General features: G+C 46.8%; 2 protein-coding genes across 3 annotated transcripts in view; one reads left to right on the forward strand and one right to left on the reverse strand.

Annotated features, from left to right (window-relative positions):
* Window positions 1-1859: 1859 nt before the first annotated feature.
* On the forward strand, window positions 1860-2309 carry LOC102956274 (40S ribosomal protein S17-like). The gene has a single exon (XM_007081549.2). It carries the CDS (start codon window positions 1860-1862, stop codon window positions 2307-2309), a length of 450 nt encoding a protein of 149 aa, XP_007081611.2.
* Window positions 2310-3495: 1186 nt separating this feature from the next.
* CSAD (cysteine sulfinic acid decarboxylase) overlaps window positions 3496-26375 on the reverse strand; it is a 29421-nt gene continuing 6541 nt past the window's right edge. For both annotated transcript variants that reach the window (XM_007081368.2, XM_042992376.1), the window contains exons 2-15: window positions 16964-17100; window positions 16576-16702; window positions 16403-16493; window positions 15938-16044; window positions 15393-15508; window positions 14827-14906; window positions 14469-14523; window positions 6413-6529; window positions 6272-6336; window positions 5925-6006; window positions 5279-5478; window positions 5020-5071; window positions 4766-4855; window positions 3496-3874 (exon numbers count right to left, since the gene is read on the reverse strand). In XM_007081368.2, the coding sequence (XP_007081430.2) occupies window positions 3701-3874; window positions 4766-4855; window positions 5020-5071; window positions 5279-5478; window positions 5925-6006; window positions 6272-6336; window positions 6413-6529; window positions 14469-14523; window positions 14827-14906; window positions 15393-15508; window positions 15938-16044; window positions 16403-16493; window positions 16576-16702; window positions 16964-17089 (1482 nt within the window). In that variant the 5' untranslated portion in view covers window positions 17090-17100 and the 3' untranslated portion in view covers window positions 3496-3700. The remainder of the gene's footprint in view (window positions 3875-4765; window positions 4856-5019; window positions 5072-5278; window positions 5479-5924; window positions 6007-6271; window positions 6337-6412; window positions 6530-14468; window positions 14524-14826; window positions 14907-15392; window positions 15509-15937; window positions 16045-16402; window positions 16494-16575; window positions 16703-16963; window positions 17101-26375) is intronic.

The following is a 26375-nucleotide window of genomic DNA, read 5'->3' on the forward strand; positions in this document are numbered from 1 at the left end:
GGAGAGAGAGAGAGCAGGAGGGAGACTGCCATATTGTATCCAGAGATTTAGAGGCTGAATTTCTTTTTTCGTGAACAAATCTAAGTTATTTATTTAAGCCATCTCCTGCCATAAGCAAAGGGATGAAAGATCGGTGTACGGGTCATCATTTGATACAAGTAAGGAAGGTGAGCTAAAGGTACCATATACTATTCTGGTCCGTGTGCAGAGTCATGGTCTGAACCAGGGCTGTGGTCCTCACTGGGTAGTGGTCCTCTTCACAGCAGGTCAGAAGTGGATTCACGTGAGAGTTATGGAATAGAGAGTACGATTACCATCTCTCCATGGAAAGGGCTTGGACCTGATATGGAGATGGGGGTAGGCGACGAACTGGGGTCTCTCGTGTCCTCTGTGATGCGACTTCAGGAAGATGTTCAGCCTGCTCACCCTCATGCCAGGGCCTTCCACGTTCAAGCTGAGCCCTCCTCGCCATGGGTGTCCCTCGACATGTACCAACCTAGCAGCACCCCCAAAAAAAGGTTGAATTTTTAAAAAATATGTATTTTTCAGAGGGAGGAAGGGCAGGAGGGGAGAGGATCTGAAGCAGGCTGTGCACTGACAGCACAGAGCCTCATGTGGGGCTTGAACTCAACAGGTGGGATCATGACCTGAGCAGAAGTCACAGGCTTAACCAACTGAGCCACCGAGGTTGAATTTTGGGAATAGGAAAGTAGGGGCACCTGGCTGGTTCAGTGAGTGGAACATGTGACTCCTGATCTCAGGGTTGTTAGTTCAAGCCCGCGTTGAGTATTCAGCTTACTTAAAAAAAAAAAAAAAAAAAAAAAAAAAGAGTAGAAGCATTAGCTTATAAAGCTAGTGGAGAAAACCCAGTGATCAACTGATTCTAGGTCTTATCTTTCCAACCTTCTCTTAAAAATATTTCTCAAATGGAAATGATTTAAGGATTTTGAAGTCTTTGTTTTTGCTTTCTAGCTTTGTTTTGAGTTGAAAATAAGGATATATTTTTTTTTAGTCTATCTTTTTTACTAAGTTTAAGACATTTTGCAGATATGTAGAACTCTTTAAGAATAGGGCTTAGAGGGGCATCTGGGTGGCTCAGTCAGTTAAGCCTCCGACTTTGGTTCAGGTCATGATCTCCCAGTTTGTGGGTTCAAGCCCCACATTGGGCTCTCTGCTGTCAGCACAGAGCCCACTTTGGGTCCTCTGTCCCCCACCCCAACCCCACCTCTCGGCCTCTCCTGCACGCTCTCTCTCAAAAATAAATAAACATTTAAAGAAAAAAAAAAAAAGAATAGGGCTTAGAGTTCAAATTATTATTTTTTTAACGTTTTATTTATTTTTGAGACAGGGAGAGACAGAGCATGAACGGGGGAGGGTCAGAGAGAGAGGGAGACACAGAATCCGAAACAGGCTCCAGATTCTGAGCAGTAAGCACAGAGCCCGACGCAGGGCTTGAACTCATGAACAGTGAGATGGTGACCTGAGCCGAAGTCAGACGCTTAGCCGACTGAGCCACCCAGGCGCCCGAGTTCAAATTATTAATACTCTCAAGCAACTTTATTATTTGGAAGAAGTTAAATACCATTTATAGAGTAACAAGTTTATAAGGGAATTATTAGTAATTTCTGAATAGAAAGGCTTTTTCCCCAGGCCAAATTGTCAAGAGAATTGGGTCTGCGATTTGGATGTTCTTTTGCTATGGTTTGTACCATCCATATTTGCCTCTTCAAATAACTTTGGATGATTTTTACATGACCACATTATTGTTCTCATAAACGGTATTTTTAGGAACTGGAAATCTGTCACTCGTCCTTAATAATTTGGGTAGCGCTGTTTCCTCTTTTACCCAACCTGCCAACATGGGCCGCGTTGGCACCAAAGCCATGAAGAAGGCAGCCCAGGTCGTCACGGAGAAGTACGACACGGGTAGCTACGTCCGCACCAGCAACCGCGTGTGCAAGGAGATGGCCACTATTCCCAGCAAGAGCTCTGCAACAAGAGAGCAGGCTGTCACGCATCAGACGGAGCACATTCAGAGAGGCCCAGTGAGACGGCTCTCTGTCAAGCTGTTGAGAGAAAAGAGAGAAAATTATGGTCCTGAGGTCTCAGCCCCGGATCAGGAGAGCACGGAGGTAGATCCTCACACCAGGGAAATATTGAAACCCTTGCACTTTGCCAGTCTGTCCGACCTGCAGGTCACTTGGCCTATGGTTGGGATGCGTTTCAAAACACCACGTGGAGGGGCGCATGGGTGGCTCAGTCGGTTAAGCGTCCAACTTCAGCTCAGGTCACGATCTCACGGTCCGTGAGTTCGAGCCCCGCGTCCGGCTCTGGGCTGATGGCTCAGAGCCTGGAGCCTGCTTCCAATTCTGTGTCTCCCTCTCTCTCTGCCCCTCCCCCGTTCATGCTCTGTCTCTCTTTGTCTCAAAAATAAATAAACGTTAAAAAAATTTAAAAAAAAAAAAACAACAAAAAACGCCACGTGGAGCCCTTTGAATCTTTCTGCTGGGCTGTGAGATCTTCAATAAACCTTGGACAACAAAAACAAAACAACTTATGTAGCTAATTTGTCTCTTTCCCGAAAAGTGACTGAAAAGCAACAATAGTCCAGGATTGTAAGTGTGAGATGGATGTTTTGTTGCTGGGTTCTTCTTTTCTTTTTCTTTTCTTTTTTTAAAAAAAAAAAAATTTTTTTTAATGTTTTTATTTTATTTTTGAGACAGAGAAAGACAGAGCATGAGCAGGGGAGGGGCAGAGAGAGAGGGAGACACAGAATCTGAAGCAGGCTCCAGGCTCTGAGCTGTCAGCACAGAGCACGACGCAGGGCTCAAACCCACTAACTGTGAGATCATGACCTGAGCTGAAGTTGGACGCTTAGCCAGCTGAGCCACCCAGGCGCCCCTCTTACACCTGCCTTTAGAAAAAAAATTCCCATTCTCTATTATCTGGTTGAAAAGTAACAAACTTCAAAACATACCAAAAAATATAGTTGAAGTTTTAACTTTATTATTTCCCTATTATAAAAGTAATGCATATTCATTATATAATAAAAGGGGGGAGCACAAAAGGTATAAAGAATTGAATTATAAATTACCTATAATCCCATCCCAGGGAAAACTATTAACATTTGGCATATTTTATTTTATCAGTTTTTTCCCTATGTGTGTTTGAACATAGCTCAGCTATCACTATACATAAAGTCCTGTATCCAGCTTTTTCAATATAACATTAAATTAAAATCATTTTTTCTCATATCAATAAAAATCATTTGTAAACATAATTTTAGTGACAGAGTAACATTCCATCATGTGGATGTACTGTAGTTTAAATAGCCTCCTAATACATATATATATATTTTTTTGTTTGTTTATTTATTTTGAGAGAAAGAGCATGAGCAGGGGAGGGGCAGAGAGAGAGAGGGAGAGAGAGAATCCCAAGAAGGCTCCGCACTGTCCGCGTGGAGCCCAGTGCGGGCTCAAACTCATAAACCATGAGATCATGACCTGAGCCAAAATCAAGAGTCAAATGCTTAACTGACTGAGCCACCCAGGCATCCCAACAGCAAATATTTCATAGAAGAGTCAGTGGGTCAACACATATAAACATTGTTAAGATCACTCTGCTCTTGGTAACACAGGAAGGGAATACACACAGACAGTGAGGGTGGGGGGGGTGTCGAGGCCAGCAGCAAGGAGGAGTCTCAGAGGTCCTGGCCTAGCCGTTCCAGCTCATTGAGAAGGAAGTCCATATCGGCCCGGGTCAGTGCAGGGTTGGCCACAACCATACGGAAGAAGTTGCCCCGGGTCCCATGGGGCTGGTAGCCAATCATCATGGAGCCCTCCTTCACCATGCGCTCCTTGAGTACTGGGGCCACCTGTGGAAGGGGTGAAGGGAACTTCCAGCTACAGCCTCAGGTCAGGCTCCCCGAGATGTCTTTCCCTCTCACTCAACCACCTTCCAGAGGGAGTCCTCATTGCTCAGCTCCTGACCTTGGCCCCAGTTCACCTCTTCCACTGCATCCAACCTGCTTGGTCTTCTCTAGCTTCTGTATCATTTCCTACCTTACCTATCTCCAAGTTGTCACACAGGCCATTTTCTGCCAAATCCTGATTGTTCCCTGACTCCCAACACTGCTTTAGTCCAACATCTAGCCTTCATCATCTTTAACACCTTCTTCTCCTCTCTCTGAATTCCCGGAATGGTTGTGATCTGTACCTTGTGATCTACTGTGTAATTTACAAGATTGCATCAAACATATTGGTTTCAAATAGGCAACTCTAATTTTCGAAATAACTCCTCAAAGGCAAGAACATTCTTGTCCTTTCAGACCATCTGCAGCATCTAGTACCAATCTATCCTTAGGGACCAGGACAGGACATATCTCCTTTCCTCTAGGAGGCCTGTCTGGACTGGCCTTATAGAGTTGTTCTGCCCCCAGCATCAGTGAATAAGGCCTCAAGCGTCTGTCCTGGGCCTGAGCACCCAGCAGAACTCCCACAGACTACGTACCGCACACTGGTGACTTCTCCCAGAACATCTCTCTCTGTCTTCCTTTTGTCTTCCAAAAACATACCTTATTCCCCATCCCCACCCCCACAGAAATGAGGACAAGCTGGTGCCCTTTTACAGTTCACGTCCCCACCTCAGGAGCAAACTAGCAAAGGGACGTGCTATGCCATTCACAGCCAGCAGGGGGCAGACACACACCAGATGCGTCACCATTCCCTCAACTGGGCTAACCAGAGCCAGAAAAGAGAGAACCTACCTTAGCCAGCCTTTCACTGTAATCTGGGTTCTCCTGCTTCCCCCGCAGGCTGGGGGGCACGAACCAGAAACACACGTTGACAAACTCAGGCTGGGAGGAATGAGGGAGGAGAAGGTGTGGGCTGTGGAAGGGGGGATGATCCCCTCTCACTGCCCCTCTTCTGCATCAGGGCTTTTTGTGTGGGACAGACTGAGGTGGGGAGGGCGGGGGGGGGGGAGGGGCAGAGGGATGCCAAAGAGCAGACTTGGTCATACCTCTATAACCAACTCAAATCCTTCTCGCTTTTTCAATTCCTCCACCAGGTACCTGGAAACAGAGAGGGAGAAATCACAAATGGAGGAGGAAAAAGCAGCAGAGATACAGGAACAGAAGAGACCCAGAGAATGGGCCAAGAGACCCTGAGGGCAAGAAAAATGTGAGGTGCAGGGGTGAAGGCGTGGGAGCGGGGGTGGGACAGGACAGGACTGGACAGGGACCCCGGGAGAGAGGAACTCAGACTGACGCCACTCCTACCAGGCAAGGGCAAAGGCCCGGTCCACACGCCGCTCCAGCCCCTGCCCGCCCTGCGCCTTCCACATGAGCCACAGCTTCAGACAGTCCACACGGCGGCCGCACTGCACCACCTTGTCTCCGGTGTCCAGAGCCACGTCGTAGAACTTGTCCTGCTGGAAGAGGTAGCTGGCCTGCGAGCCATGGCAGCGCCTGAGCAGGTTCTGCCGGTGGGGAGAGCAGGGGGGAGGACTGTCAGACCCCACCCTCCCTACCAAGGCTCCCTCTGGAGCCGCACAGGGGGGCTTCTTAGCTCAGCCCACCCCTTCTGTCCCTGGCACCAGGCAGAACTCCTGAGATGGCTGCCAGCTGACTCAGGCCCCTTTCTCCGGGTGTTCTCCCAACACCCGGAGTTCTCCCCACACTCGGCCCAGGAGCCCTTCAATTACAACCTCAAGCTGGACACATTTTCCTTTGCATGAAGATGCGCCGCAGTGGGGGCGGGGGTGGGGAAGCACTACAGGGGATTCGGGTGGTCGAAGCTACTCAGCTTCAGACGGGACGGTGAGAAGGACACAGCAAGGCCACGACCCTCTCTGACTTGGGACAGGGAGGAAGACAGAGGTCCAGGGTGAGAGGTAGGGTGAGGACAGGGGCAGGGCAGACCCACCGAGGTATCACGGAGAAGAAGAGCTGAGCACTGCAGGCCTGCCGCGAGGAGTTTGTGGGGATTCCAGGCCACGGAGTCAGCCCTGGGGTGGGCACAGCAAAGCCAGATCAGCCGGCTCCTCCTCAAGCTGCCCAACCAGAGCCCCCCCCCGCCCACCGCCGCTCCCCCCACTCTTCCACATCTCCGGTAAAGGGGCTTTAGTTTCATGCCAGCCCAGCAGTCTGCTCTCCAATCCCCCTTCCCCCAACCCCCTTCCCTCACTCCCATCGGAAGCTCCCTAGTCCAGGACTAGTCTCTGGAGCAAGGATTTGAACGGTGGGATTCAGGAAGTAGGTGGCCGTATGCACCTCTGGATCCCATCCAGGAGATGTCTATGTGTCTGTGACAACAGGACGCTCCCACCCCAGGCAGCCTGTGGAGCAAAAGGAATAACATGGGCCTTGGCCTTGGCTCGGCCCACCCCACCCTCAGGCCTCAGTCCCACTCACATCCACGTGGAGCCACAGCCCATGACGCTGGCACACATCAGCAATTGCCTCCAGGGGGTCAAAGGCCCCCAGCACAGTAGTGCCAGAGGTAGCACTAACCAGGAATGGCACAGAGCCCTGTGGCAGAAAAACAGGGGGGAAAGAGGCTGTGAAGGTATCGCAAAACCTTCCAGAGGGGCGCCTGGGTGGCTCAGTCGGTCAAGCATCCAACCCTTGATACAGGCTCAGGTCGTGATCTCCTGGTTTGTGAGATGGAGCCCCTTGTCCAGCTCTGTGCTGACAGTGTGGAGCCTGCTTGGGGTTCTCTCTCCCTCTCTCTCTGCCCCTTCCCCCACACTCTCTCTCTCTCAAAATAAATAAATAAAAACATTTTTAAAAATTGGGGCGCCTGGGTGGCTCAGTCAGTTAAGTGTCCAGTTTCGGCTCAGGTCATGATCTCACAGCTTTTGAGTTCAAGCCCCGTGTCAGGCTCTGTGCTGACAGCTCGGAACCTGGAGCCTGCTTTGGATTTTGTGACTCCTTCTCTTTCTCTCTGCCCCTCACCTGCTTGTGCTCTCTCTCTCTCTCTCAAAAATAAATAAACATTAAGAGAAAAAAAAAAAGCTACCCAGAGCCTGGTGACGAGGCCATCTCGAAACTCTTATTGCAATGCCTGACCTAGGCAGCCTGTGGAGCAAAATGTTACTGTCTTCCTTAATTTGCAAGTGAGGACACCGAGATCCAGAGCTGTTAAGAAATTTACCCCCAAGCTGAAGCTCCAGAGATGGAATTCAATCCTAGGTCTATCTGCTGGTCTATTTCCAAAGCTCATATGCTTTCAGAAAATGTTAATGTCTTACTGGAAGATCAAAATGGTATTTATAAAATTCTAACACTACAAAAGTTTGTGAAGAAATTGAATTTCTATAAAAAAAAATATTTTTTTAACGTTTATTCATTTTTGAGGGACAGAGCATGAGCGGGGAAGAGGCAGAGAGAGAGGGAGACACAGAATCCAAAGCAGGCTCCAGGCTCTGAGCTGTCAACACAGAGCTCGACGCGGGGCTCAAACTCACAGACCGCGAGATCATGACTTGAGCCGAAGTTGGACACTCAACCGATTGAGCCATCTAGGCACCCCTGAATTTCTATTTTAAAAAAATACCACCAAGAAAAGCCCAGGCCTATATGGCTTCACTGATGAATTCTATAAAACATCTGAAAAAGAACTGATACCAGTTCTTCACAAAAAGTCCAAAAAACAGAAGAGGAACACTTCTGAAGTCATCCTGTTACCAAAACCAGATAAAACATCACAAGAAAACCACAGGTGATATCTCTTTGAATATAGACACAAGAACTACAAAACACTAGCCAATCAAAATCAGCAATGTATAAGGGGCACCTGGGTGGTTCAGTCAGTCAGGCATCTGACTCTTGATTTCAGGTCGGATCATGATCTTGCAGTTCATGAGTTCGAGCCTCACATGAGGCTCTCTGCCATCGGCACGGAGCCTGCTTTGGATCCTTGGTCTCCCTCTCTCTCTGCCCCTCCCACGCACTCTCTCTCCCAAAAATAAATTTAAAAACATTAAAAAAATCAGCAACCTATAAAAAATTATACATTATGACAAAATTGATTTGTCCCAGGAGTGCAAGCTCAGAGTAGCACCCAAAAACCAATTAATGTAATACAAGTATCAACAAAATAAAGGAAAAAAATACATCTCAATAGACACAGAAAAACATTCGGCAAAATCCAACACTCCTGCTTGATAAAATTACTCAACAAACTAGAAGGTGATGGGAATGTTCTCAACCTAATAGAGGGCAACTACAAAAAAACCCCAGCTAACATCGTACTCAATGCTAAAAGACTGAAAGCCTTCCCCCCATGATCAGGAACAAGACAAGGATGTCCACTCTCCCCAATTCTATTCAACATTATACTGAGGGTCTAGCAGGGCAATTAGGTAAGAAAATAAAGTAAAAAGCATCCAGATTAGAAGGGAAAAAAGCAAAACTATCTCTACTTACAAATAACATAATATTTATCTAGAAAGTCCTAAGGAATCCACTAAAAAAAACTATTAATAAATGAATTCAGCAAGTTTTCAGGGTATAAGATCAATATTAAAAAGTCAACTGTAGGGGCGCTTGGGTGGCTAGTTGGTTAAGCGTCCGACTTCAGCTCAGGTCACGATCTCACGGTCCGTGAGTTCGAGCCCCGTGTCGGGCTCTGGGCTGATGGCTCAGAGCCTGGAGCCTGCTTCGGATTCTGTGTCTCCCTCTCTCTCTGACCCTCCCCCGTTCATGCTCTGTCTCTCTCTGTCTCAAAAATAAATAAACGTTGGGGCGCCTGGGGGGCTTGGTCAGTTAACCGTCCGACTTCAGCTCAGGTCATGATCTCACGGTCCGTGGGTTCGAGCCCCGCGTCAGGCTCTGTGCTGACAGCTCAGAGCCTGGAGCCTGTTTCAGATTCTGTGTCTCCCTCTCTCTCTGCCCCCCCCCCCCCGTTCATGCTCTGTCTCTCTCTGTCTTAAAAATAAATAAACATTAAAAAAAAATTTAATAAAAAATAAATAAATAAACGTTAAAAAAAATTTTAATAAAAAAATAAAAAGTCAACTGTATTTTTATATATTTTCAATGAACAATCAGAAAATAAAATTAAGAAAGCAATTTCACTTATAACACTAAAAGGAAAAAATACTTAGGAATAAATTTTAAAAAGTAGTACAAAACATATACTCTGAAAACTACAAAGCATTGTTGAAAGAAACCAAAGAATATCTAAATGGAAAGATATCCCATGTTCATAGATCTACCAATTGAACATAATCCCTATCAAAATCCCAGTTTGCTTCTTAGCATAAATTGACAAGCTGATCCTAAAATGCATGTGGAAATTTAAGGGACCCAGAATAGCCAAAAACATCTGGAAAAAGAACAAAGTTGGAGGGCTCACCCATCTTCATTTCAAAACTTACTACAAAGCCACGTCAGTCAAGGCAATGTGGTCTATAGTATAGACGTGCAGATCAATGGAACAGAACTGAGAATCTGGAAATACCACCTCACATTTACTAAGGTCAACTGATTTTCATCAAGGATGTCAAGATACTGAGTTGGGAAAAAAATATTCTTTTCAACAAATGATGCTGGGACAACTGGATATCCACATGCAAAAGACATTGTTGTCATACATAAAAATTAACTCATAATAAATTATAGAACTAAATGTAAAAGTTAAAAATATAAAACTCTTGGGGTGCCTGGCTGGCTCAGCCAGTAGCGCACGCATCTCTTGATCAAGGTCATGAGTTCAAGCCCCACACTGGGTGGAGAACTTACGTAAAAAAACAAAACAAAACAAAACAAAACAAAACTTGAGGCGCCTGGATGGCTCTGTCAGTTAAGCGTCCATCTTCGGTTCAGGTCATCATCTCACCCTTCCTGAGTTTGAGCCCTGCGTCGGACTCTGTGCTGACAGCTCTGAGCCTGGAATCCACTTCAAATTCTGGGTCTCCCTCTCTCTCCGCCCCTCCCCCACTTGCTCTCTCTGTCTCCCTCTTTTTTAAAAATAAATAAACATTGGGGCGCCTGGGTGGCGCAGTCGGTTAAGCGTCTGACTTCAGCCGGGTCACGATCTCGCGGTCCGTGAGTTCGAGCCCCGTGTCAGGCTCTGGGCTGATGGCTCGGAGCCTGGAGCCTGTTTCCGATTCTGTGTCTCCCTCTCTCTCTGCCCCTCCCCCGTTCATGCTCTGTCTCTCTCTGTCCCAAAAATAAATAAAAAAAAAAAAACGTTGAAAAAAAAATTAAAAAAAAAAAATTAAAAAAAAAAAAATAAATAAATAAATAAACATTTAAAAAGTGTTTTTAAAATCTTAAAAAATGTAAAACTCAGGTGGGCATGCCAAAAATAAAAACAAATTTATAACTCTTAGATGAAAATATAGGAATAACTCTTCATGAGCTTGGGTTAGACAAAGCTTTTGTATACATGACACCAAAAGCACAAGCAACCAAAGAAAAATTAGATAAACTGGACCCCATCAAAATCTAAAACTTCTGGCTTCAAAGGACACCATCAAGGAGGTGACAAGATAACCCACAAGATGGAAGAAGCTATTTGCAAGTCACATATCTGATAAGGGACTTCTATCTAGAACAGATGAAGAATGCTTACAACTGAAAAACAAAAGACAACCTAATTAAAAACTGAGCAAAGGATACAAATAGACACTTCTCCAAAGAAGTTCTACAAATGGCCAATAAGTATGTGGCAAAATGCTCAACATCATTAGTCATCAGGGAAATGCAAATCAAAACCACAGGGAGATAACACTTCACACCCACTAAAATCAAAAAGAGAAAGTAAAAAAAAACAAACAAACAAATAAACCAATTAAATAATGGGCAAGGGTGCCTGGGTAGCTCAGTCGGTGGAGTGTCTGACTTCAGCTTAGGTCATGATCTCATGGGTTGTGGGTTTGAGCCCCACATTGGGCTCACTGCTGTCAGCTCAGAGCTTGCTTGGGATTCTCTCTCTCTCCCTCTCTCTCTCTCTCTCTCTCTCTCTTTCTGCCTCTCCCCTGCACATGCTTTCTCTCTCTCAAAAAAAAAAAAAAACAGTAATAATAATAAACATTATAAAGAACTTTTTTTTTTTTTTTTAACGGGCAGTGGGGCACCTGGCTGGCTAAGTCAGTGGAGCATGCAATTCTTGATCTAGGGGTTGTAAGTTCAAGCCCCACATTGGGTGTAGAGAGTACTTAGAAATGAAATCATAGGGGTGCCTGGGCAGCTCAGTCAGTTGAGTGTTCAACTCTTGAGATTTCCATTCGGGTCATGATCCCAGGGCCGTGGGATCAAGCCCCACATCGGGTTCTGCACTAAGCATGGAGCCTGTTTAGGATCCTCTTTCTCCCTCTGCCTCTGCCCTTTCCCCCACCACTGCACTTGCGCGCTCTCTCTAAATAAACATAATAATAATAATAATAATAATAATAATAATAATAATTAATTAAATTACATTTGGGCAGAGGACCTGAATGGACATTTTTTTCAAAGAAGACAAGCAGATGGCCAACAGACACATGAAAAGATGCTTAACATCATAAATCATCAGGTAAATGCAAATAAAAACCACAATGAGATACCACTCATACCTCTCAGAAAGGCTAGAATCAAAAAGATACATAGAGATCTTGCCATTAGTAACAATGTGGATGGATGTAGAAGGTATAATGCTAAGTGAAATAAGTCAGATAGAAAAGACAAATACCATATGATTTCATTTATATGTGGGATCTAAAAAAAAAAAAACCAAAAGAAAGAAAAGAAGAGAAGAGAAAAGAAAAGAAAAGAAAAGAAAAGAAAAGAAAAGAAAAGAAAAGAAAAAAAGGAAAGGAAAGGAAAGGAAAGGAAAGGAAAGGAAAGGAAAGGAAAGGAAAGGAAAGAAAGGGGCGCCTGGGTGGCTCAGTTGGTTGAGCATCTGACTTCGGCTCAGGTCATGATCTCGCAGTTTGACAAGTTTGAGCCCCGCATCGGACTCTGTGCTGACAGCTGAGAGCCTGGAGCCTGTTTCAGGTTCTGTGTCTCCCTCTCTCTCTCTGTGCCCCTCCCCCGCTCATGCTCTGTCTCTCTCTACCTCAAAAATAAATAAAACATTTAAAAAAATTTTTTTTAAATAAAGAAAAGAAAAGAGAAAAAAGAAAAGCAAACCAAAGAAGAGAAGAGAAAAGAAAGGGACTCTTAAATACAGAAAACAAACTGGTGGTGGCCAGAAGGAAGGTGGGTGGAGACATGGGTGAAATAGATAAAGGGGATTCAGAGGTACAAACTTCCAGTAATAAAATAAAGAAGTCATGGAGATGAAAACACAGCATAGGCAATACAGTCAACAATATTGTAATAACGCATGGTGACAGATGGTGACTGCACTTATTGTTGTAAGCACTGAGTAATGTATAGAATTGTTGAATCACTACGTTGTACACCTCAAAGTAATATAACGCTGTTAATTATACTTAAATTTAAACAAATGAGGCAAAAAAAGAGAGAAATAACAAGTGTTGTTGAGGATGTGGAGAAACTGGAACACTCACACCCTGCTGGTAGGACAGCTGGTGTAGCCACTTTGAAAAACTGGTGTAGCCACTTTGAAAAACAGTCTGGCGGCTCCTCAAAAGTTAAATACAGAGTTACTGTATGACTCAGCAATTCTGCTCCCGGTACATAACCGAGAGAAATGTAAATGTATGTTCATGCAAAAACTTGTACACAAATGTTCGGAGCAGGATTACTCGTAATAGCCAAAAAGTGGAAACAACCCAAGTGTCCATCAACTGATGAGCAGATAAGCGAAATGTGGTCTATTCCATACAATGGAATATTATCCACCAATAAAAAGAATGAAGTACTGACACACGCCACAACAAGGATGAACCTTGAAGACGGGGTGCCAAGTAAAAGAAGTTCATCACAAAAGACCGTGCATAGTGTAAGTCCATTTCCATGAGAAATCCAGAATAGGCAAATGCACAGAGACACAGAGTAGCTTAGTGTTGCCTAGTAGGAGGTTTGGGGAAAACGGGATTGATGGCTAAAGGGGGCAAGGTTTCTTTTTAGGGTGATGAAAATGTGCTAACATCTATTGTAGTGATGGTTGCACAACTCTGTTAAAAACCATTGAATTGCAGGGGTGCCTGGGTGGCTCAGTCAGTTAAGCGTCTGACTTCGAGTCAGATCATGATCTCACCATCCTTGAGTTCAAGCCTTGCGTCAGGCTCTGTGCTGACAGCTCGGCCCGTGGAGCCGGTTGCAGATTCTGTGTCTCCCTCGCTCTCTGCCCTTCCCCCACTCACATTTGTGTGTGTCTCTCTCTCTTTTTTAAAAATATTTTTAAATTAAAAAAAATTTTTAATAAAAAGCAAAATATAACAAAATTTGTAGAGATAGTGCCACAAGGCAGAGCATAGGGAATCTAGTCAATGACACTGTAATAGCGTTGTTACGGTGACAGATGGTAGCTACACTTGTGAGTACAGCCTAACACAAACTCGTCAAATCACTGCGTCGTACACTTAAAACGAGTGGAACATTGTGTGTCACCTATACTCAATTAAAAAATATATATATATGTCCATGCATGGGCAAAGCATTTGAACGCTCAACTTACCAAGAAGCTATAAAGAGAGCAAAGAAGCACTTTAAAAGATACTCAACGTCATTAATTCTTAAGGAAACTCTATCACAAAATGGTATCACTACGTAGTTATTAGAATAGAAAACCAACAAAAACAAAATTAAAAACCCCTCCAAATAAAAAAAAAATTTTTTTTTATAGAAAGTGCCAAAATGCCCTCCAAGGTGGCTGCAGTGATTCACACGGGCCCCCAGTCAGTGGGGAGTGCTGGGGCCTCCACATTTCCCACTGCTCGGAGCTGGCACAAGCCTCACCGCTGGTCGCCACAGCTTCCTGGGCTTCTCCCTGCACAGAGCCTCCCAGCTCACAGAAACCTTCCACGCTACACTTAGGTCCCCAGCATCTTCCTTCTGGTGTCACCCTGGAAACTCCACTCAGTGACTCAGGTCTGCTCCTGTCTCTTCGGGTCCAGTCCTGCCTGTGGGTCTCGGCAAAGTCCCTGAGAGCAGCACAGAGTGTCCTCGCTCCCACTGATCACTTTAGCCCATGGGGGAGATGGGCACCAAGGTCAAGAAGAGGAAACAACAGGGGCGCCTGGGTGGCTTGGTCGGTTAAGCATCCGACTCCGGCTCAGGTCATGATCTCACGGTCCGTGAGTTCGAGCCCCGCGTCGGGCTCTGTGCTGACAGCTCAGAGCCTGGAGCCTGTTTCAGATTCTGTGTCTCCCTCTCTCTCTGCCCCTCCCCTGTTCATGCTCTGTCTCTCTCTGTCTCAAAAATAAATAAACATTAAAAAAAAACTTAAAAAAAAAAAAAAAAGAAGAAGAAGAGGAAAGAACAGTGCCTTCAGTAGGGAGAGCCCAGAGAACCTTCCAAGAAAAGACCAAGGGGTTCTGCTCCACTGTCCCAGTGCCCCTTACTCACTCACCTCAGCCTCAGCCAGACTGATCTGCCTCTCCAGATCCTCAGGCATCATTTTCCCTCTGGAAAAGAAAACTGAGTGGGTAAAGAAGTATTGGGTTTTCTCAGCTAGGAGGCAGACCTGTTGAGAACAGGGTAATGTGGGGTTCACTATGCAGAGGCCACAATGTTGAGCTTTCCCTAAGGGGAGTGAGAGGATCTCAGGGGACAGGGCTAGAGACACTGGTAGACAGAAGTGGCAATTCTGTAGGAACAGTGGGGAGAAAAGCCCACTTGGGGCATGGGCCTGAGCCCAGAACTTCTGGCAGCAGGAAGGTACACTGTGCCACGCTGGGTCTGAGCCATGTGAACGGAAGGACCTTCACCTCTCATCTGTCTTGACTATCCAGACACTGTCGGTGCCAAGTCCCAGAAAAGCAGCTCCCTTCTTAATGGAGTAATGACACTGTGGAGAAAGGCAGAGGGCGGATTAGGCTGGGGGCAAGAGGGCAGGGAGGATGGGAAAGGGAGAGACTGGTAAATGTGCGAGCCCCAGTAGATGAGACCCCGTAGACTGGGGCTTCTCAAAAGTTCCTGTGCCCACAGATCACCAGGGTGTCTGGTTCCAATGCAGATTCAGATTCAGTATGTCTGGGCTGGGGCCTGAGATCCGGCATTTCGGACAAGCTCCCAGGTGATCCTGATGCTGCTGGTCCACAGACCACACTCTGAGTAGAAAGGGTGTGGACTATGTCCGCTGCACTCATTGTCCCTTCGCTACCTTCAGACAGAAGGCAAGGTGAACGGAAGCCTTTACTCAGCCCCTTGATTGGAAGGGAGCACCTCTGCCTGGGGGCAGGCTGGCCCCAGAAGAGATGGGTCTGGGCAGGCTGACTCAGCTGGCTGAAGATTAGAATCAGGAGGCCCAGGGTAGGTCTGAACCTCTTCCCACCTCCTTTGATGTGAAGAGCGCCAGGGGTGGCAGTCCCCGGAGGCCCCTCTGCTTGCAATCTGGGTAGCGCTGATAGCGGGCCAGGTTCATGGCATACATGTTGGAGATGGAGCCACCTGTCACGGGGAGAGTGGCAAGAGGGAGGAGCAGTGGGTCAAAACTGGAGCTTGCTGCCCCTGACCTCTCCACCCAGGAGAACTGATCAAAGAAGCACGAGACACTGGCTCCCAGGGCTCTGCAAATGGCCTGCTGACAACACAGAACAGCCCCAGGATCTGCAGATCCCCCTGACTACTCCCCTCCACGTCCTGGGCTGACCCAGGATGGTGCCTCCCCTCCCCAGAGCAGGCACTGGAGTGCTGATCCCATGGACTGCTTGGCAAACATGAGGATACAGAGGACTGGGCAGCTTCTCTCTGGTTTGGCCCAAGCCCAGCTGGAGAGGAAACAAGGAGGAGTCACCCCTCCCTGCACAGAACATGAGAATAGTGGGAGAGGAGGAACCCTCAAAAAGGCCAGAGAGAGGCTTCCTCCTTCTCACATACCAGGACAGAAGACCCCATCCCCAGAGCTCCAGCCCACCAGGGCCCGGAGTTTCTTCAGCACCTCTTCTTCCATGAGTACGAACACCGGGGCAATTTCATAAGTGTACCTGCCAGGAGAGGGAGGGATGAGAAGGGAAAAGAGGAGGGAGGGCTGGCCAGGTCAGACTCTCAGAGGAGTAGAAAAAGGAGGTGGAGACACTGAGTGAGGAAAGGTCCAAAGGGAGGAATGAGCTGGTGACAAAGAGCCAGAGAAGCAAGAATGAAGAAAAACTGGGGTCAGGAGGCATGCGAAAGCTGGGAGAAAGGGAGCCCAAAGGGTACAAGGAGAAAAACTGCCAGTAGAGATGCCAGAAAACAGGGGGCAGGGGGTGGGGAGCAAAACCATTCTCCTCCTTCCCCCAGGGCTATGTCTCCCTGAAACCCAATCCTTTGGAAGGTGGGGGAAGGGGCCTTGGGAAGACTCACTGGCTGGTGTTGAGGCTCTCAGTGATAACGCGCCCGGCCAGAGAGTGGGGATCCAACCCTGAGAAGAGCTGGTTGAAGAAGTGCGGGTGACCTGGACAAGGGGGGCGGGGAGCTCAGAGTGGAGTTGCCGGGGCAAACTCCGGCCACTCCTCCCGCCACGACCCAGGACCCACAGGTCTTCACGCTATAGCGGATCACCGCCCGGCACCGCGCCAGGATCTGCTCTGGTGCCTCGCCCTGGCTGCGCAACTCCAGATCCAGAAGCCGCTTCAGCTCCTCTGGCTCCTTCCACTCGCAGACCTAGCAAGAGAAGCAGGGGATTCTGGGGGCCCGTGGACACTCCACCGACTGGCTGCCCAAGCCACATCTCAACTTGCACTGAAAACGAGTTAGAAATATTTCCAAAGCAACTCATGAACCAGGGTAAAGACGGCGTGACCCAGGATAGAATCCCTGAGGCACCCAGTGAGACAGTGATGAATTCTGGGGAGAAGCCTGGTGGGAGGAAGACAGTTCTGAGCCAGGTGTGATGCACGGCAGGAGGAGGGGGAAAGGACCCACCTTCTCCGAAGCACTGGTCCCTTTCCGAATGACCTCATCCACCACAATCCCAAACACATCCCGGAGCAAGGCTTCGGCAGCCACCGGGTCCCCATCAAGGGAGAAGAGTGGTTTCGAGTCAGCCATCAGGATAAAATCTGTGAGCAAAGCAGGAGTTATTCCCTACTCAGCCCGTGTACTCCACCTGGAACTGACCAGCAAGAATCCCAACCCCTATAACAAGCCTATGGCCCCAGTCCTGCAGTCCAGTCCCAGCCTTCACTGTACAGACAAGGGCAAGTGAGGGCCCAGGGAGAAAGTCAGTAGCAACAGCAGGAAAGTTCGTGGTGAGCAGGTGGAAACTCGTGGCCACTGCCCACGCAAGGCAAAGACGAGAGGCGTACCTTTCCACTCAGGTCTCCGTTCAAGTGAGCCAGAGGCAGGGCACACAACTAACTTTGAGAGTGTTAGGACCAGGACAGCAGAGGGGGTGAGGTATAGGCAGCAGTCACATGACCATGAGATCACTCTCATGACCCTTGCCCCAAAGAGAACTTACAGATTTGGGACAGGGACAGCGGGTTAAGTCCCTGAATAATCATTAGCTAACATGAAGAAGGGGGAGATGAGATGACAGGCAAAAACATTAACATCAGGGTTTAAGAGAACAGCCAGAAGGACTAGAGAATGAGAGGGCTGAAGTGGGGCCTGGCTGCGACCACGACCACAGGGAGGACATGGGGAATGTTCAGCAGGGAGATGAGGGCAGCCAGGGCAGGAAACTGCCGCAGGTGACCCTGGAGACCGAGGGGGAGGGAGCCTGAGAGAGAGAGAGACAGGTGGAGGTGAAATGGTTTATCTCTTTGCATCCCAACCCCCAGAGGCTTTTCAGACCCATCCTGATTTCCAAAGTCCTCTCCTAGAGCGGGAAGAAAAAAGGGTTATGTTGAGTAAGCATTTTGTTAAACAAGTGTCATCCTGTGCCCCGCAGGCTGAGGGTGCTCAATACACAGAAAGCCGTTGTTTGAAGTGAGCACCAACTGTGTTCACGACAGGGTGCTGGGGACTGAGAAAGTCCCCCTGTCTGCTGGGAGGACACAGATGCACCTGCAACAGTCACAGCCCAGGGCAGTCTGGATGCGGCCCCCAAGGGCTATTGAGGAAAAGAGGAGATGGGTGGCGGCTGAAGGCTGGGGAAGATGTGTAGTGGGACTGGGGCTGAATCTTGAAAGTGGGCAGGAGAAATGGGATTGGCGAAAGTGGGGGATGGGGGGTGGGGAGAGGCATTCGGGGACAGGGGGCTGCCATGAGCTAACATGGGAAAAGAGTATGGAAGGTCAGTGAAGGCGCCAGGCTGGCTGGAGGGAGGTCTGCAAAGATGATATGGGAGCAAAGGCAGGGTGGGCAGGGCTACATGATTATGGGGAGGCTTGAGTGCCACCTAGGCCCAAGGATCTGGATTTTATCCTGCAGAAAACAGGAGGCCATTGAAAGACTCTGTGGCATGGAATAATGTGATGAAAGTGACGCTCAGAAGACCAGTATATGGCACAGGGTTGCAGAATTAACAGGGCGTTCCTGTAAACCAGGCAAGAAGTGATCCACATTTGAATAAGGGTGGCGTGGGTAGGAAAGGATAGAGGACTGAGGAGGTCAGCCCAAAGTTCTGATGAACTGCTAGAACAGAAAGCAGATTCAAGAGTCAGGGTACAGCTAAAGCCTTGTGATGGGCTCCATTCCCCATGGGAGAGAATGTTCGGAGAGATGGTCAAGGAGAGAGGGGAAATCCAAGGCTTAGGAACCCTCGCCCCAAATGAGGGGGCGAGAGGATCCAGGAAACATGAAGAGGAACCTTCCTCAAAGTGGGCTGCTCTGATATAATCTGTCAACAGCTGCTGGAACCCCACGCTAGTTGAAAACACAGGTTCAAGGGACCGTAGTGGTCCCACCCTTAAACTTTCCCTCAGCAGACTGGGTTTGGGGAAAATAGGAGAGCTGACCCAGGCCTTGCGAATGAAAGAGTCAATCCTTCATCAATGTCACTTTAGCTCTCCTGACAGGTGGCAGCTGTGGGGTGTTTGGGTGGAGAGACTTGAGGGAGAGAAGCAAAGAAAGACAGCACTTACTATATGCCACACTCTGTACTTAATATGTATTATCATCATCTTTGCAACTGTTTAGGGTAAGTTTATTACCCACATTTAAGGGTTTTTTTAATGTTTATTTTTGAGAGGGGGGTAGGGACAGAGAGAGAGAAGGAGACACAGAATCTGAAGCAGGCTTCAGGCTCTGAGCTGTCAACACAGAGCCCGACACAGGGCTCAAACCCACAAGCAGTGAGATCATGGCCTGAGCCAAAATCAGACCCTTGACCAAATGAGACACCCAGGTGCCCCTATTACCAACTTTTAAAGGTGAGGAAGAGGTACCTCTAAGATTCCAGAGGTACTATGTATATCACTTGTTGAGATCACGCAGCCGGCATGTGGCCAAGCTGGGTCTGAACCCACGTGTGTCAGGCTCTGAGGCCCCTGCTCCTAACCATTATGCTCGATTGCCTCTCACGCGGCTCTCTCGGGCACTGAGTTTGCTGTGGTGCAAAGACCACTGGGCCAGAAGTGAGAATGCTTCAGGGCCTCAGTTTCTGTAAAATAAGGGGTTTTCAAGAGAGAACCCCCAAGGCATCTACTGGTGTTCACAGGAGCTCAGTGTGGGTAGAAAACAGGTTGCCAGGTTTGTAAGGAGGGAACAGCTGGTGAGCAACGAGAGACCCCTGCCAGGAGGGAGGCTTTTCCCAAAGCTCGGAAGAGAGGGTCTACAGGGAAGACTGTGTGTGGCCGCCTTCCCAGCACCTGCTTTACCCATTCCACCTCAGTCATGGCTCAGAAATGAAAACTGGAGGTGAGGGCTCTAGCACTCCCAGTGTCCTCCAGGGATAAACGGGGAGATGAGACATCACTACCCTTGTTCCCCATACGCAATCCTGCCCTGGGAACGTTAGAGAGGGAAGGGCCCCTGCCTGCAAAGAGTTTTTCTTTTTAAAAGGAAGAAGGACAAAAGCAAAGAAACATGAATGGAGTTAGGAATAGGGCCTTAGCCCCTAGCTGAGAAGATGGTGGTAGGAACAAGTAGCATTTGTTAAAAAATTCACAAGTTTCTTCCAATTTCATGGGCTCTCTAGTCCATCGACTCCTCTAACCATCAACTCCCACACCTGTATTCCTTTCACTTTTGCAACCCAGATTGTATGTTCTGTCGTTTCAACCACTCTTTGTGCAAAATCCTCAACTCCCCGGCCCTTTGGTGCTTCCACCAAATCCACCCGGTGAAACCCCAATCCAATTGGCCAGTCCTTCTCTTACCAAATCCACCAGGACTACTGGATTCTGCTAGTAAAAGCCACCCAACCATTCAAATCAACATCTCTACAAATTCAAGGTCTCCGTGCTCATTCCAATTAAACACAGCAGGTTAAACACCTACGTTTACCACTCTTCCTTCCTGAAACTGCTAAAATTGCATCAGTGAAATTTTAAAGCCGGGAGAATAAAGCAAATGAGAAGAGAGACAAGAGGTGAGAGATGTCATTAATCATAGATGATAGAAAGCAGATGAGAAGTGGTAACTGGTTTAGCAAATGGCAGAAAGTCAAACCAGTGTGTCCGCAGAAGGCCATGCCAATGGGAAACGAGCTGGTTCTTGGGGCAGAAGCCCAGAAGGGCTCAGGAATTAAAAACACCAGCCATCTTGGAAGGCAGGAAGGAGTTGTGTAAGTTTGTGTACCGAACAGTTAAACCCGCACTCTCCTCCCCCAACCTGTTCAGCCAGGAAACTCTCCTTCTTTCCCCCGACTTCCAAAGAAAGCAAGAGATTTGTTTTCTAGAGAAAATGAAACAGGTAGGGTGGGACTTAGGGAGGCCAGGGAACCACAGCAGGTGAGTATGAGGCATTGCACTGAGTGGAGGAGGGTGAGAAGGAAGTGACTATCACATCAGCTCCTTTCTTCTAACCAGCATTCAGAACCAGTGGCCAGAGGTGAGCCTTCTAGGGCCAGGAGACTAGAGGATTCCTCTCCAGAGAAACTGACCTTGATAGCCCCAGAGAAAAGACCTCCTGATGCTCTTATCTCAGTCTTCACCTGATCACCCGGTCAGTGGTGCCCACAAGTCAATATGGCCTACCCATGCACTTGGGCCTTCTAATACGCCTGAGTGCCTCCCTCTTCGATGGGAGTGGCCAGCCAGCCAGTTACCAGACCCTTGAGAAAAGCCCCTAACCTGAACCACAGATGTAAAAAGACAAACTGAAAAAAGGCATTTGGTGGAAGAAGAGAAATGCAGGGAGAAGAAAGCCTCAAAATTTCAAGAAGATACTGCATTCATTAAAAAATAGGTCGCCCTCAAAAAGGAATACACAGAGAACATGAAGAAGCTCTAGGATTTTAAAAATATGACAACCGAAATGAAAAATTAGAAATAAAAGGAAGCCAAGAAAATCACACAGAAAGATAAAAATATAAAGAGATGGATAAAGAAAAGAACTTTAGATCAATCCAGAAGGCCCAATAGTCGAGTAATAAAAGTTTCAGAAATAGACGGGGGGAGAAAAGGAGGAAGGAAATCAAAGACATCTGTAAAGAACAGAAAGATTAAATTTTTTTTTTTACATTTATTTATTTTTGAGAAAGAAAGTGAGACAAAGCATGAGCAGGGGAGGGATAGAGAGACAGAAGGAGACACAGAAGCTGAAGCAGGCTCCAGGCTCTGAGCAAGTGGTCAGCACAGAGCCTGATGCGGGGCACGAACCCACGAACTGTGAGATCATGACCTGAGCTGAAGTCAGATGCTCAACCGACTAAGCCACCCAGGTGCCACAAAACAGAAAGATAGATTAAAAGAATCCACTGAATGACCAAAACAAAGACAGATTATAATATTATTTTAGAACAACGGGGGATCTGAAGACTTCCAGGGATAAAACAAAACAAACAAATACACCAAAACCAGGTCATAGACAAAAGACAGGAGAATCAGACCAAATCAAATACCTCCAACACAGGAGAGAGGTGAAGGGAATCCCAGGGACTGTAATGAAGGTAGTAACCATATTCAGAGGATAAAAGCACTCAGTTTTGTGTTATCTGCCCTCTGGATACCCCCCCCCCCACCGCCTCCAACTTCCTCCTTCTCTTCCTCCCTTCCTTCTTTCAGTATTTGTTCAGTATCTAGTACATGCCAAGCACTTTGGTGGCCGCTAGAGGTACAATAGAGAGCAAAAGACCATAGCCCTAGGGGAACCTGGCTGGCTCAGTCAGTGAGTTCAAGCCCCATGTTGGGCATAGTGCTTACTTAATTAAAAGGGTGGGGGATGGAAATGCCATAGCTCTGTCATGAAGCTCACAGTGTAAGCAAGGTCACTGGTGAGCCAACTCTCATGCACAGAGGTGGTTTTGTTTGGTTTGTACAGTATGTTTTGTTTGTTTGTTTACATAATCTCTAGGCCCAATGTGGGGCTCGAATTCACGACCCCAAGATCAAGAGCCACATGCTCTGCCAACTGAGCCAGCCAGGTGCCCCTGTTTTAAAACTTTGAAAAGTGATTGACAATACTATAACTTCCAGCTCCTCGTGAAAAAAATCAGAAGGCCTGGCAATCATCTGTAGTTGGAGTTGACCCTTTATTATTATTGCAGTTTTGCATTCATTATGCTTTCTTTCCGATTTTTATTTTTGAGTAAGCACTATATTCAGGTAGTTCAAAAATCAAAATATATAAAAAATATTAATAGTGAAGAGTCTAATCCCCAACCATTCCATGTGCCCCATTCCCCCTTCCACTCCCACAGGTAACCATTTTTAATAGTTTCTTGGGTAATCTTTCAGAGTTTTTACTGTAAATACTAACAAATGTGACTATGTATTCTTACTTTCTCTCTTTTCACACAAATGATAGCATATAATCACTGATTTGTACCTTGTTTTCTTTCAGTTAACAATATATAGGTGACCTTTTATCAGCATATATAGAACTTCTATATTCTTTTTTTAAGTTTATTTATTTTGAGAGAGTGAGAGAGAGAGAGAGAGAGACAGTGCAAGTGGGGGAGGGGTGGAGAGAGTGATAGAGAGGGAGAGAGAGAAGATCTCAAGCAGGCTCTGCACTGTCAGTGCAAGCCCAATGCAGGGCTCAAACTCTCATATCACGAGATCATGACCTGAGCCAAAGTCGGATGCTTAACCGACTGAGCCACCCAGGTGCCCTATTCTTTTTTAAATAGAACAGCTTTATTGAGATATAATTTACATGTCACAAAACAAACCCCTTTGCATTGCGCATTTCAGTGGTGTTTTTTATATATACGGTAACAAAATTGTGCAGCCACCATCACTAATTCTAGAACATTTTCATCACCCCAAAAAGAAACTCATCAGTGGTCACTCCTCATTCTCCATTTCCCGCCCCCTTATACCTCCAGCCACCACACTAACCTATTTTCTGCCTCTACACACTTGCTTATTCCAGACATTTCATATAAATAGACGCATACAATATATGATCTTCTGTGACTGGCTTCTGTTACTGAACATAATGTTTTCAAGGTTCGTTCATTTTTGTAGCACATAGCGGCTACGTATCGGAACTTCATTCCCTTTTACAGCCAAATAATCCATCACATGGATATACCACGTTTTATTTATCTATTCACCAAACTTACGGACCTTTGGGTTGTGTCTACTTTTTGGCTATTGTGAACAGCGCTGCTGTGAACATAAATGTACAGGTTTTTGTGTGGGCACATGTTTTCAATTCTCCTGGGTACGTAGCTGGTAGTGGAATCGCTGGGTCGTATGGTAACTCTGTGTTTCACTTTTTGAGGAACTACCAAACTGCGTTCCAAAGTGCCAGTACCATCCTACATTCCCATCAGTATTGGACAAGGGTTCCAATTTCTCCAAATCCTTGTCAGACTTACTATTATCTCTTTTATTTATTTTTTATTTATTTTTTTTTTTTAATTTTTTTAAGGTTTATTCATTTTTCAGAGACAGAGAGACACAGGGTGAGTGGGGGAGGGGCAGAGAGAGAGAGGGAGACACAGAATCTGAAACAGGCTTCAGGCTCTGAGCTGTCAGCACAGATCCTGATGCGGGGCTTGAACTCGTGAACCACGAGACCATGACCTGAGCCGAAGTGGGACGCCCAACTGACTGAGCCCACCCAGGTGCCCCTATTATCCCTTTTATTACAGCCATCTGCATTTGTTATTTTGATAAGGATTGCCAACTTCCGGAGGGTACCAGTATACGAAAGTGCCCGTGATCTTGGCCTCGGTGGCAGAGTATGCCTATCAAACTTCTGAATCTTTTTAATTTGAGTACAATATGATATCTTAGAATGGTTTCATTTTAGTTGAACATCTGCATTAGTCAATTTTGCTGTGGTAACTAACGGCTTCAAAATCCCACGGGCTTGCAACAACAGAAGTTTATTTCTCTTTCATGGTTTACATTGGTGGTGGGGTTGGCTCTAGTCCTGACCCACGTGCCTTTATTCCACGACCCAGGCTGAAGGAACAGCCCCTATCTGGGACACGATGTTCTCATGGCAGAAGGAAAGGAACAAAAGGCAGAGAAAACCACGCAATGACTCTTAAAAGTTCTGCTCATACCTGGCATATGGCACATCCGCTCATATCCCATTGACCAAGGCAAACCCCAGGGCAGCGGGGTGAGGATGTATGTTCCTCTCACAGGGGGGTGCTGCAAAGCTCATGGCGATGGGTGAAGATGTAATCTCTCATCACAAGGTCATGAGACATAGGCCCTTAAAATTTTGCATTCTGTTTCACCTCAGTCCACACCAGCCCACCTCACTCATCTACATTACCTGCCTGGCCCTATAGATATCCAAGTTGAAACCACTGGTCTAAACGCTTCCTCTCCTTTTCCCTCAAGGATACCCTCTCGGTTATCCCCTCACTTCTTCAACTCTCCTTCCTACTACTTCTTTCTCACAGCATTTTAAATAGCTTAAACCAAGGGGCGCCTGGGTGGCTCAGTGGGTTAAGTGTCTGACTTTGGCTCAGGTCATGATCGCATGGTTCATGGGTTCAAGCCCCGCATCAGGCCCTGTGCTGACAGCTCGGAGCCTGGAGCCTGCTTCGGATTCTGTGTCTCCCTCTCTCTCTGCCCCTCCCCCACTCGTGCTATCTCAAAAATAAACATTAAAAAATAAATAAATAAATAGTTTAAACCTCACACATTCCCACTCCAGCTGCCCCCTACCTTCCTAAAAGGGCTGTCCCCACTCCATCTTCATTTTCTCTCCTCTCATGCTTTCCTCAGCCCACCACATAGCTTCCACCTTCAAAGCCACCAAGAACTTCCAAATCCAATGGGCACATATCACCCTTATCCGAGCAACATTTTCTTTCACTGGCTCCATTGGATTACCACCAACTGTTTCTCAGTTCCTTTTGCATTTTCACCTCCCCCTGGCCCTCCCTGAAATGCTGGAGTCCCTCAGGGCTCTGTCCCAATACTTCTTTTACCTGTAATCTGCACCACTCCCTAGACAACTGCATCTGTGCTTTGGGCTACCTCCTGGTAGCTCCTCCATTCCAGACCTCTCTCCTGAGTCCACGTCCAGGAAGCCGCCTGCCCAACTTAGAAGTCTCATGGGCACTTCATACTCAGTAGCTCCAAGACTGAACTCAACATCAGCCCTCTCAAATACACTCTTCTTAGGTGTCCTGGTTTGATGAATGGCAACCATCTTCCACTGGTTACTCAAATCTAGATTCTGACTGATCTCCTGCCTCCTCATCCTCGACTGATTTTTTTTTTCTTTTTCATTTAATCCTCAAATATTGTCACATCTTTCTCTCATTCAAAAACATCAGCATCACAGTAAAACCTGGATAAAGCTTCACTTTTTTCCTATGGGCTATGTTGCAAAATTCCTTTCCTTAAAAAAAAAAAAACACTTTAAGGGAAAAATGGTGACTTTCTAGTGGAGAAACCTGGTGGACCACCTTACCCAAGATTCAAGGCAACATCACCAATAATGGGACAGACTGACATACCAGCCCTTCTGATGTAAGGCATTGAGAAGCACTCAACATCACTCATGTCACATTTCTGCCAAAAATGCATAACCTGAATTTAACAGGCATATCTAAATTGAGTGTAATTCTACAAAATAACTAACTTGTTATTTTCTCTTTTTTTTTCATGTTTTTATTTTTGAGAGAGACAGAACATGAGTAGGGGAGGGGCAGAGAGAGAGGGAGACACAGAATCTGAAGCAGGCTCCAGGCTCTGAGCTGTCAGTACAGAGTCTGACATAGGGCTCAAACTCACGAACTGTGAGATCATGACCTGAGCCCAAGTCAGACGCTTAACTGACTGAGCCACCCAAGCACCCCAGTAAC

This window comes from Panthera tigris, chromosome B4, assembly GCF_018350195.1.
Source record: "Panthera tigris isolate Pti1 chromosome B4, P.tigris_Pti1_mat1.1, whole genome shotgun sequence".
NCBI classification, from domain to species: Eukaryota; Metazoa; Chordata; class Mammalia; order Carnivora; family Felidae; genus Panthera; species Panthera tigris.

Excerpts from the sequence above, each read along its gene's own strand:
- LOC102956274 (XM_007081549.2), top strand. The coding sequence starts at position 1,860 with ATGGGCCGCGTTGGCACCAAAGCCATGAAGAAGGCAGCCCAGGTCGTC.